This window comes from Sinocyclocheilus rhinocerous, unplaced genomic scaffold (assembly GCF_001515625.1).
Source record: "Sinocyclocheilus rhinocerous isolate Xijiao unplaced genomic scaffold, SAMN03320098_v1.1 scaffold106, whole genome shotgun sequence".
NCBI lineage: Eukaryota > Metazoa > Chordata > Actinopteri > Cypriniformes > Cyprinidae > Sinocyclocheilus > Sinocyclocheilus rhinocerous.
In genome coordinates, this window is record NW_015633181.1 from 619,069 (window position 1) to 631,557 (window position 12,489).

The 12,489-nt window shown below is 35.2% G+C and overlaps 1 protein-coding gene across 1 annotated transcript; it reads right to left on the bottom strand.

Moving 5' to 3' along the window:
- Positions 1-4,113: 4,113 nt before the first annotated feature.
- LOC107743395 (katanin p60 ATPase-containing subunit A-like 1) lies at positions 4,114-11,388 on the bottom strand. Its single transcript, XM_016556593.1, has 8 exons — positions 11,170-11,388; positions 10,885-11,012; positions 9,480-9,585; positions 8,947-9,105; positions 7,571-7,697; positions 7,348-7,482; positions 6,076-6,202; positions 4,114-4,837 (listed from the first exon to the last, which is right to left on the bottom strand). The coding sequence occupies exons 1-8, from the start codon at positions 11,371-11,373 to the stop codon at positions 4,639-4,641; spliced, it is 1,185 nt and encodes a 394-aa protein (XP_016412079.1). The 5' UTR covers positions 11,374-11,388; the 3' UTR covers positions 4,114-4,638.
- Positions 11,389-12,489: the final 1,101 nt, after the last annotated feature.

Below are 12,489 nucleotides of genomic sequence, written 5' to 3' on the forward strand. Positions count from 1 at the left end.
ATAAAATTTTTACAGTAGTTATATTACAATAAATTATATTAAATATGATATATTAAATTATAAATACATAATATATTATATATATATATATATATATATTAGTATATACTGTTATATACAGTATTGTATATTGTAATTGATTTATTACAGTAAATATTATTGCTGCAATAAATATATGAATTGGAACGAATAAATGGTATATAATAAACAAAGAAGTCACAATATAGATAGAAATATTATTGTATAAATAATTATTGTTAAAATTAATGTGTGTGTGTATATATACAGTGGGTACGGAAAGTATTCAGACCCCCTTAAATTTTTCACTCTTTGTTATATTGCAGCCATTTGCTAAAATCATTTAAGTTAATTTTTTTTCCTCATTAATGTACACACAGCCACACACACAGGAAAAAAATTAACATTACAGACTAGTTCTACTGTATATAGTTATGTCAGATGGTAGAGATGATTATCATCGAGATAAGCACAAAAGATTTTTTTTTTTTTTTTAAAGGCTGCACAACAGAACATTTACACAGTAATTGCCCTCAGTTTCAATAAAATTCAACAAAGATTGAATGTTATTACCCATGTAGGCCTTTCTGAGACCGTCCCACAGGATTTCAAACAGGTCATATTGCAGTGTGTATTCATTTCAGGAAACTCGGTTCTCTCTAAGGCACTGGGGCTCACATGTGTAAAACAGGAAATTTGGTGATGAAGAGCAACAACCAACAAAAGCATAATCTCGTGGGACATGTTCGAAACTGCAACACAGCTGAGGTCTGAAACCGAGAGCAGAAGCACACAATGCAAAGAAGTATCAAGTGCAGCACAGTAGCCTTCTTGAAACTCTCCTTCCTCTCAAAACCACCAGATTAACTTTCAGAGCATAAAATCATCCGAGTTTCTCAGAATGCAGTACATAGAACTGTGAATTCTCAAATGCCCATTCTATGGAAACCACATATTCACATAAAAGGCATTTATATCTTCAGTACAGAGTTTACATGCGTCTGTCCTACAGCAAATGTCATCAAATGCTTTCGTGTGGATATGGTGCCATTAACAAATACAAATATATAGAGAGTTATTTAATGTACACATCTTTCTATCTAAATGCAACAGATGTAATGAATCAGCGTGTTTTGTTTTTTTATAGATAAAATCCATTAAAGCATCTACATCAGTCTAGGGCCAGATGCTGTGGAGGAGTAACTGATCAGTCTGTAACACTAAATCCTCAAGTTACATACTATAGAATCTACACCACTAAAACTAAAGATATATTCCCAGAATGCATTTGGTGATTATGAACAGGCAGTTATGGATGGGTAAAAATAGATGCATTTGACACAGTCTGGAACATCAGCCTTTAATCAATGCAATACTGTAACTTTCATCAGAGCCATCACATAACTTATTATATGTTCATGGGGGTTATAATATATATACAGTATTTGTATTAGGGGTGTCAAACCATTAATCGCAATTAATTGCATCCAACATAAAATTTTGTGTTTACATAATATATGTGTGTGTACTGTGTATATTTATTATGTATATATAAATATTCACACATGCATGTACATATTTAAGAAAAATATGTTATATGTAAAATATTTATATGTATATATCTAAATCAGTGGTTCCCAAATAGGTCGGGAGTGGATATGCATCGAGGTAAAATAAAGTAAATTTAGAAAAATTAAAGTCAATAAATATTACTCAACCCGAGTAGTTTGCATCACTGGAAATAGCTTTCAGTCATTATATATTTTGGTTACGGCCTTGATATATTATATATAAATTTATTTATATATATATATATATATATATACACACACACACACACACACACACACACACACACATACACATACACATATACTTTTAAAATATCTACATGTATGTGTGTGTATTTATATGTATATAATTCTATATACATATAAATATATACAAACTTTTCTTTTGGATGTGATTAATTTGATTATTCGCGATTAATCATTTGACAGCCCTAATATACTGTATATACATATGTGACCCTGGACCACAAAACCAGTCTTAAGTCGCTGGGGTATATTTGTAGCAATAGCCAAAAAAACATTGTATGGGTCAAAATTATCGATTTTTCTTTTATGCCAAAAATCATTAGGATATTAAGTAAAGATCATGTTCCATGAAGATATTTTGTAAATTTCCTACCATAAATATATACAAATAATGCATTCAGATTTGTGGAACTCAATGCACTGAATCTCCACAAATTAGTGTAGTTACTATGACAACCAATTTGAATGTGACAAGCAACTGGTGTCTGAAAATTATATATATATATAATTGGGGGGGGGGGGAATTCAATTAGAAGCATTTCCAGTAGTCATTTAGACCCCAATGTGTAACCTAATATAAATATGCTGTTGACACAGATAAAGCACATGTATGAAATAGTGTACAGCTTTTTACATAAAAAAAATTTTTTCCTGAACAACATGCTCAGTGGAGACAAATTATCAGAGAACATAAGAGCAGCTGGTCTGTGTCGTAGCCATGTGTAGTGGCCTTTAAAGAGCCACACTTCAGAACAAGTATTGACTATTATCCTCGATTTCTACCGCACAAATGCCACGTCATGCCATCACCAGGCCTCTCGTCAGCCGGTCGGACTGTTGTCCATACTTATGATTCATTCACACTCTCTTTGGATATACTCTAGCTGCCACGTCCATCTGGATCCACACAGACTCAAAACCTGCATCTTTTTCACCAACCACTCGCTAACCACTTTAACTGGATGATATCTGTGCTGGTATAATGCTGCGCCATGCTAGTTTAGTATTGTCAGTTTGTGACTTCTAATGCTGGCCAAAACTGGGTGATGGAGAAAAAATAAAAAAGCACAATAGACAAACAATAACAATGAGGAAACTTCGCTTCGGGCTGACAACACATCATGATGGTCACCGCATTAACTCTGAAGCAGTCAGAAAACAATAAACTCCACACACAGCCCACGCTCACACAGCACCGTCCACAACAACAGAGTCATCCTCTTCCCCCACTGTCCTCCCTCCTGACGACTGAGTCACACCCTTCTGCTGCTGTAGGACACAAGAACAAATTCACAAACTCATCGCCCATCATGGATCCAGATCTGGTTACTACCAAGCTGTCATACAAACTGTAAATGCTTGAACATCAGGTGTGTTGATTGCCAAGTTCCAATTGTGAAATTGTACTTCTGATACTAATCTAATACAATAAATAATTAAGTATTAATCAAGGATTTGTTTTTTTAGACATTTTGGACAATGCTTCCAATTTGTAACTTGTAAATGTGTGGTCACATTTATCGTTGTTCGGCAAATTTTTGCAGGTGCATTCCAGTCATTTCAATAGGAATCCATGCAATTGGAAATTTCTTGTGAGGGCAGTCGATTTCACCAAACAAATTTCACAATGGGTTCACGCAAGAATCCTGCTTGGTAGGAAAGTGACTTGCAAGCTGTGCTTCACTATTGACAATAGACAACGGTCCTTTGTTGTCTGTGAAATTATACAGAAATTTCGCTAATATATAAAAGAAAAAAAATGAAAGCGCAAACCACTTTACTTCGGCAATTTAACGTATATTTCTGAGTTAACCAGGAAATTCAAAGAGAAAAACAAGTAGGGTGGGACTTCATTTCATCCACTAAAAATTACTTGGATCACAAAAAGTGGGCGGAGTTTGAATTAATCAGTTGATATTATCCAAAAGCCTGCACATGTCTTGATGACATCATCCGAAAGAAAATTTGTTTCAGAGCTAGAGCAAGTTATTATATTTTGATGAAAGATTATGAAGACAAACAATGTTTTTCTTTAGAACAACATGCACTGATGAATCATGTGCACACAGTAAAAAAAAATCGTATCTAGTATCATTCATATTTAGTATCATCGTAAAACACTGTTTCTGTCTTTCTATTTCAAAATTTAATGTTTAATTCAATGCATTAATTGCAGTTTCTTTATAATTATTTGTAAAAAAAAAAAATAATTACTAGCAATATCTGACTTAAAATTGTTTCAAAGTAAATCCTAAAACAGTTTTTTTTTTTGTGTAATGAGAAAATAAGTAAATTTTGACATTAAATAGGTAGAGAACAAATGTTAATTTTATTATAACTATCAAGTAAAACAAATAAAAGAACACAGCACATATGAATGTCTACACACTAGTAAACATTAAAAAAACATCCAGCACAGCACCAGGATTATGCTGGTCTCCCTTGTCAAGTATCATTTTCACAGGCGTTTCAGTTTTGAAACTTAAGACAGGTCATTAGCAACTCAGGTGATTTCCATCTTTTAGCAGAGAATGAAGTTAGAAACACTTGAAACTGAGATGCTAGAAACAAATAAATGTGGCTCAGTGTCATACACAGACTGGTAGTTCATTTCTGACAAATGAAGGTGCGACTATTCTCGGTCCAAACATGTCCAAACGCATCTGAACACTGGTATGACTAGTTTTCTGTATCATCTTTGCATATTAAAATGTCTTGAAACATAAAACCGTGCCTTTTCTCAAGTATTGGTCCACGATGTGTTCTCCCACATTCACACTTATCTTGTAGCTGTCCTTTCTCTTTACACAGACCCAAACTCAGACATCCAGGACTCGTATTTCTCCAGGTCTGCAGCCGAGACGGATTTTGAGATCTTTTTGAGTGCAAGCTCAAAGTCCTCCATGGTGACTGGCATCTGCAGCTCATCTTTAGAAAGAGCACGGATCTCCTCCGGACTCAGACCCTGGATCCTCCGTCGCATCGCCATCATCGATGCATCTCTGAGAGCACAGACGCACAAAGTTCATTAGTCAAATTAACATCATCAATTCACGTGTTTGGAGCATGCAGCTTCATTTAAAGGAATAGTTCACTCCAAAATGATTATCTGCTGAAAATTTACTCACCCTCAGGCCATCCAACATGTACATGAATTTGTTTCTTCATTAAAACAGATTCTGAGAAATTTAGCATTGCATCACTTACTTACTAATGAATTCTCTGCAGTGAATGGGTGGCATCAGAATGAGAGTCCAAACAGCTGATAAAAACATTATTATAATCCACAAGTAGTACACATGACTCAATTCATCATTTAATGTCTTGTGAAGTGTTAGTAATAAACAAATCCATCATTAAACTGTTGCTTCTGGCAAAAATAGTCCACAATCCATCCAAGTCAATTCCCTGTTGTCCTCTCACATAAAAATCCACCAACATATTTGTTTATAACAATGCGTGATCTGTGCATATTTCTCTCCTGATTCAGAAGAGAGGACTTTCTCACTGGAGAAGGCAATATTATGGATGGAGGACTTATTTTAGCTGGAAGCAATGGTATGAAGTTAAAAATGTCTCTATGTATTTATTACAAACATGCAGCTTTTTGCGTCACAAGATGTTATCTGATGGACTGGAGTCGTGTGGATTACTGTAATGTTTTTATCAGCTGTTTGACGGCACCCATTCACTGCTGAGGATCCATTGATGAGCAAGTGATGTAATACTACATTTCTCCAAATATGTTCTGATGAATAAACAAACTCATCTACATCAGAAGATCAGGGTACATTTTCAGCAATTTCCTATTTTTGGGTGAACGAATCCTTTAAGCATTAAAGTGCAAGATAGTAAAATACTTTCTCCCCTCCCTTATTATGCAGAAACAAAACATATAAACCCATACTAAATTGATTAAATCGTTGTCAGTTGGGCAATATGCTGTGTGCTTTATGGGACGAATAGGTCCATGAAACAGCTAGAGCTTGTTGTTTTGGTTCAAGATAGCTCTTCTATTCAGGAATTTTCTGCAACAATGAAGGGCTAAAAAGAAAGGAAAAAATACTAACGGGCCCCAGGCACGCACTGCTGAGCTTGAGTCTGTTCTTTTTGGCTGTGATTTTGTCACTTTGCACTGCATTACGTTTTTAGAGTAGAAAAATGACTTGATGCTTAAGAGCCGTCACATCATGTTCAGTTAGGACAAGGTGTTATCTGTAATCCTGAAAACATACTGTACCTGCAGACGTTGGTGATGTCAGCTCCTGAATAACCCTCAATTTTCTCAGCGATGAGGGTGAGATCCACATCAGATGCCACTTCCACTTCCCTTAGGTTGATCTTTAAGAGTGCTGCCCGTCCTTGAGCTGTGGAGTTCAGTAATTGTTTGATGAAATGTTTTTATAAGACAAATGATTTAGTGTTGTTTTTTTTCCTATATTGATTAAAAAATAGATCATCATGAGGCTATTTTGACTACGGTATTTTTGTATTTTTGAAAATATAAGTCATTTTTTTATCATCTGATCATTTTATCATCATAGTTTTAGTTTCACTTTAAATAAATTTGTTTAGGCTTGGTGTTTAAAATAAATGTTGTTTATAATGAATGCCACTATAATTTATGTTTGTTTAATACATACATTTTTAATCCCTGTTCTGCTCTGTATACCATTAAATGCATTTGTTACTTGTTGTGGAGTAAGGAGAACTAAAATATATGCTTAAAGTGTTTATATAATGTTTGTAAAATGTCATTTTATTTTTTATTTACCTGGTATTTTACATTATTTCTGAATGTAATAATCATACGTGACTTATCTGACTGATGCAACTTATCTGTGTTTTTTGTTCCTCTCAACAAAGCAGTTTTGAAACGATCCGACTTCTAGTAAGGTGCGACTTAATTTCCAGGAAATATGGTAAATATATTTTTAATTAAACAAAATTGAATTTTAGATTATTTTATTTAAGTTATATTAAATTAGCAATGAAAATTATAAAATATAATAAAATAAAATAATAATTTTATTATAAAGTATTTGTAAATGCCTTTGTTATTTTGATTTTAATTTATGCTGGTTTTATTTAATTTTTTGTACTATTATTATTCATATTTCAAAATGTGCTTAAGTGTCAGGAAAAAGGCCACAATTAGAAACATCATGGTCCTAGAAATAAACTTCCTTTTATTTGTGTTTATATAATTTTAAAAAAAGTTTTTGGGGAGAAATATGACCTTTTTAAAATGTGACATATTTTCAGCTCTCATCCCATTTAAAATTAAAAAATCCAGGCCCTGTAACTATAACAAAGGAGTTGCATTAGACAATGAAAGCTCGTGAGAAATGACTAACTAACTGAACTACACAGCACAGTGTGAATGGAGAGAAATTAGTCAGGCTGGTTCATTTATGAGTGGGTGACATGTATGGAGAAATCAGAGGAGCCGTGACTGCCTGGAGAACGTTTTCCTGTTGATGGGCGTTTGTGTGCGAGGGTGTTAGATTACCAGTGGGTAGTGGAATGTAGATCCTCTTCTCCAGTCGTCTCCTTAGAGCCTCATCAATGTCCCAGGGGAAGTTAGTGGCAGCCAGGACCATTACCATTTTAGAGGGATCGTCATTCTCTTGAGCACCTCCTACACCTGATGCCATTACACGGGTGGGTGTTAAAATAAGGCTGCATCATTCAATGTACTATCATAACAGAGTCGCCTACTACACAAAACTCACCATCCATCTGCACGAGTAATTCTGACTTCACTCTGCGACTGGCCTCATGTTCGTCTGATGTGCCCCGCCTCCCACAAATAGAGTCAATCTCATCAATAAAAATTGTTGTAGGGGCATAAAAACGAGCCTGTTAAAGCAAAAAAAGAAAAAAAGAAGTGCAAACATCCGGTATAGATAATATAGACTATAACATGACCAACTTTTTTAGTTTATTACATATTATGTTATCATAAATTATATTACTTAATTTTAACACCATCAGAGTCTGGATTTTTTTTCTTTTTTTTTTATTAAATGAAATAACTAACTAACAAGCCTTTTTTCTTATATAAACACACAATGTGTCATTCAGTTGTGTCAAATCACTGTTGCTTATCAGAGTTTTTTTATTTCACGTTTTATGAAAGCATATTTTTTCTCTAACAACCTGGCAACCTAACTAACTGATTAACTAACTGACAAACCTTTTTCCCTATTAAAACAGTGTAATGTCCATTTTTTGCTTTTATGAGGGCATAACTAATTAGCTGGTTAACTAACTAACTGACAACCAACCTAAATAACTTTTTCCCTATAAAAACAGCATATTACACATTTATGTAAAATCAACACTGACTTTTACGAGTACTTTTACATTTTATGAGGGCATGTGTGTTCTTTATCCTTTTCCTCTAACTAACCAACTATCAAACTAACCAACACAGAGCGCATTTGCCATTAATTTAAAATCATAATTTATTTTCAGTGGTATTTTGTTTGTTTTTATGAAGGCATATTGTTGTCTAACTGACTAACTAACCAACTAACTAAATAATATTTCCCTTATATAACACACAGTGTGTCATCCATGTGTCAGTTTAACATTGCTTGTCAAGGGTATTTTTACCTTTTAAGAGACCATATCTTTTTCTCTAACTAAATGTTGCTTGCTAACTAACTAACCGACTAACTACCTAACTTTGCCTATAAAGACACAAGTTATTGTCACTAATTTTCAGAAGTATTTTTTTGTACCATTTTTTACCTGATCTTTAGTATCATTTTTTGGCAATTAATGCTAAATTAACTTTTTATTTTTTACTTATAAGTTGTCTAACTAACTAACTCATTGTTTTCTATGCTGATTTTAGTTTTTTTTGCCTGTTCCAAAACCATTTTTATCATCCAGAAACTGTCTAGAAAGGAGCTTTACCATGGGGTCTTTAACTGAGACATTTTAAATATATGGGACATTTGTATAATTTTCGATGATTTGTGCCCTGAGGCCTAGCTACCTCCTGATCCTAATCACTATCAAATTATATCTTCAGATAATAAACAACTAAATAGACAAACACTATCACAGTGTCTACATTGCTTCCTCAGAGATCACTCACCATTTCAAAGAGGAGCCGCACCAGTTTCTCAGACTCTCCCCTGTACTTTGAGCTCAGCGTGGAGGACGACACATTGAAAAATGTTGTGCCACATTCGGTCGCAACCGCTTTAGCCAACATGGTCTTCCCTGTGCCTGGAGGGCCCACCATCAGCACCCCCTGACAGTTTAAAAACAACAAGACTTTGCATGGGCACATATTTAAAACACACAGGTGCAGCTGATGGTTTGAGTTAAAAACACCTCAATAAAACAGATGGCATGTGGAAAACAAACTGAAGACGAAATATATCAGCCATACTCAATCTGTGACGAATTATACAGAACTAAGGTGTTGAAAAATGTGCAGTCTGTCCTACATAATTATCCAGTATAACAGCGCCCCCTGCTGGACTAAAAAACTATGATTACAAGATATGGAAACAAATGGGAACATAAATGTTGGCAAAAACATAGTATTAACAGACTATGAATCCATATGTGTGTATGCTCAGATGTCAAACTCTGGCATCAAGTGTCATCTAACATATTAACCTTCCACGGGCGGCGGATCCCCTTGAAGAAGTCTGGCATCCACATAGGCAGGACCACTGCCTCTCTCAGCAGCTTTTTGGCATCTTCCAGATCTGCGATATCATCCCTGCAGGAACAGTAACACATGACAGCTTGCCTGAATCACCGTCCAGCACTGAAACACTAACTGCCACTGTGACTGACAGCTGTCGCTGACTCAACATATTACTTATTTGTCTGGTCAAGTATGAAAACTAAACTTACTGCATTGCTATTTATACAGCCAATTCCTAGGCCCAGAGGGATTTTCACATTTTCAGGAATGATTTTCATAGAAAAAAAGATTTGGATTTGAATTTAAAGTTCTAAACCTTATTGGATGCTGAAAGCATAATCAAACTAGCTAATGAATAAATATGTAAGAGCAAGTAAAAGTGCACTGACACTTTGTACTTTAGTATATAGTGTTTAACAGTTATAAGTAGTTATTAGTTATTATTTGATCTAATCGTGAATTTGAGAGAACCACGATAATTGTGCTGTTTACATTTTAATTGCATTTTGCCATTCAAAAGGGGAAATTTAAGTGCATAAACCTCAAAATTAATATTCACCCATTATTAGTGGGCTCCTGTGTGAATGTGACATGGACCAAAATTAAAGTGGGGAAAAAAAAAAAAAACTTTTAACTTTTAAAATATATTTTCACAGCATTAAAGAAAATCAAATGGGCCTATTCAAAGGCACAATATGTACGATTTTTTTTTTTTTTTAAATATCCAAAAACCACTAGAACAGTGTTATATATTTTGCTGACTTGTGTACTTACATTATCCCAAATGTTTCGAAGAATGTTTAAATCCAGAGAAATAAGCAATTTTAACTAGTGACACGGACCGTGTCCATAGTGTCATTGTGTCGCCTGCCAATGACGTCATACATCCATGAACATGATTTCTGCCCGAGCCCCGTCGGATTGCATCGGCTGTGGGGATGAAGATGACAACTCCCATGATTCCACACTCAGTCACGCCGTCATCAAACTACGCCTTTGCCTCTTTTTTTATTTTGAATACGCGCCCTCTAGCGGCGAAAATTACATATTGTGCCTTTAATTATAAGTAAAAAATAAAAAATTATGTATTAGGCTCATACTGTAAGAGACATGAGCACAACAGACAATTAAATCGTTAAATCGCAATTATTTGTTTGACAATTAATCAACAGTACAAAATTCATGGTTGTGCCAGGCCCAGTTTTTTTCAATAGTTGATAACAACATCTAGAGTGCAAAATGATGAAATATCACACATTAGTCAATTTAATTATAGCAAATGAGCAATACATTTGTATAAAACTTTTATTTTGTATACTATATACTGATAAGTCCTTGAACAGTAAAACTAGTAGTAAAATGGCACAATACCAGTGGATATTGGGATTCCGGGACACAATGTCCCTCTCCAGCGCATCCACCAGATCGCTGTCATAGCCTGTGCCATCAAACTTCCTCTGTTCCACATCAGCAGCACCCTCCTGGGCATTCTTCTTACTCTGAAAACACAGACAGGCAGGACACATTGCTACAACACATGATAATAGGTACTTAGAAATCCTAAACTGTCTGAGCTGAAACTAAATCAACCATAATTCCAATTCTGACTAAGTTTCCTCAGTTTGTACATTCGGCCTAATAGTTTGAATAACTTACTTTTTCATCCTTAGCTTTATTTCCACGGCTGTCGCGGGTGTTCAGTCTCTCTGATTTCACGTTTGGCTGACCTCTCCCCACAGGTCCGCGATGCTGCAATCCAGGTGACTCTTTTCTCTGGGGCTTTGATACAGTGATTGGCTTCTTCACCTGGACAGGTCCCCTATGACCAGACAGAGTGACATCATAGGGCATCTGGACCATGTGACCACATATGCAAACAGTTACACCACATTTGTGTTAGGCCATTCTGACTGGCTTTTTTTTTGGTGCTTAATTTGTGAACCAATTTAGTCAATATAATTTAGATGTACGTATATAATGTCTATATAATACATTGGATGCAAGGAAGCATTAAATTGGTCAAAAGTGACAGCATAGACATTTATAAATAATGCTGTTCTTTAGAACTTTCATCAAAGAATACTGAAAAAAATTTTTATCATGGTTTCCACAAAAATATTAAACAGCACAACTGTTTTCAGCATTGATAATAATAAGAAATGTGGTGAGCATATGAGACTTCTTTCAAAAACTTTTTTTTTTTTAATTACCGATACATATATATACACACGTATATACTGCCAGTGTACAATCAGGTGTAGTTAATCACCTTCTCAATGGCACACAAAGCCATTTGACTTTCAGCTGTGATCTTCTGTGGTCATTTTGATCAGCTCAGCATGAAAAGAGCTTTCCTGCAGCATTTCAGTTCTTGCTAGTGCAACTGAAGCAAACAATCAGCTATGGGTGGAAAAGCACTGTCAAAAGATCTCTGGGATAAAGTTGTGGACAGGCACAAGTCAGGAGATGGATACAAAAATTTCAAAGGCTTTATCAATGCCTAGAAGCACAGTGAAGTCTATTATTAAGAAGTGGAAGGTATTTGGTACAATACTGGATCAGGAAGTCGCTCCAAACTGGATGAAAGAGCCAGGAGGAAACTGGTCAGAGAGGCTACCAAGAGGCCTACAGCAACTCTGAAGCAGTTGCTGAAATTTATGACAAAGTGGTCATTGTGTGCATGTGCCAACAATATCACAAATTCTCCATAAATGTGGCTTGTATGGGAGGGTTGCAAGAAAAAGCCACTCCTCAAGAAATGCCACATGCAGTCATGACTGAGCTTTGCCAAAACACACCTAGAAGATTCTGAGACAGATGAGACTAAAATTGAATTATCTGGCTTCAACACCAAATGATATGTCTGGCTGAAATCCAACACAGCTCACCATCCAAATAACAGCACTCCTACAGTAAAGCATGGAGGTGGTAATATCCTGTTATGGGGTGTTTCTCTGCAGCAGGGACTGGAGCACT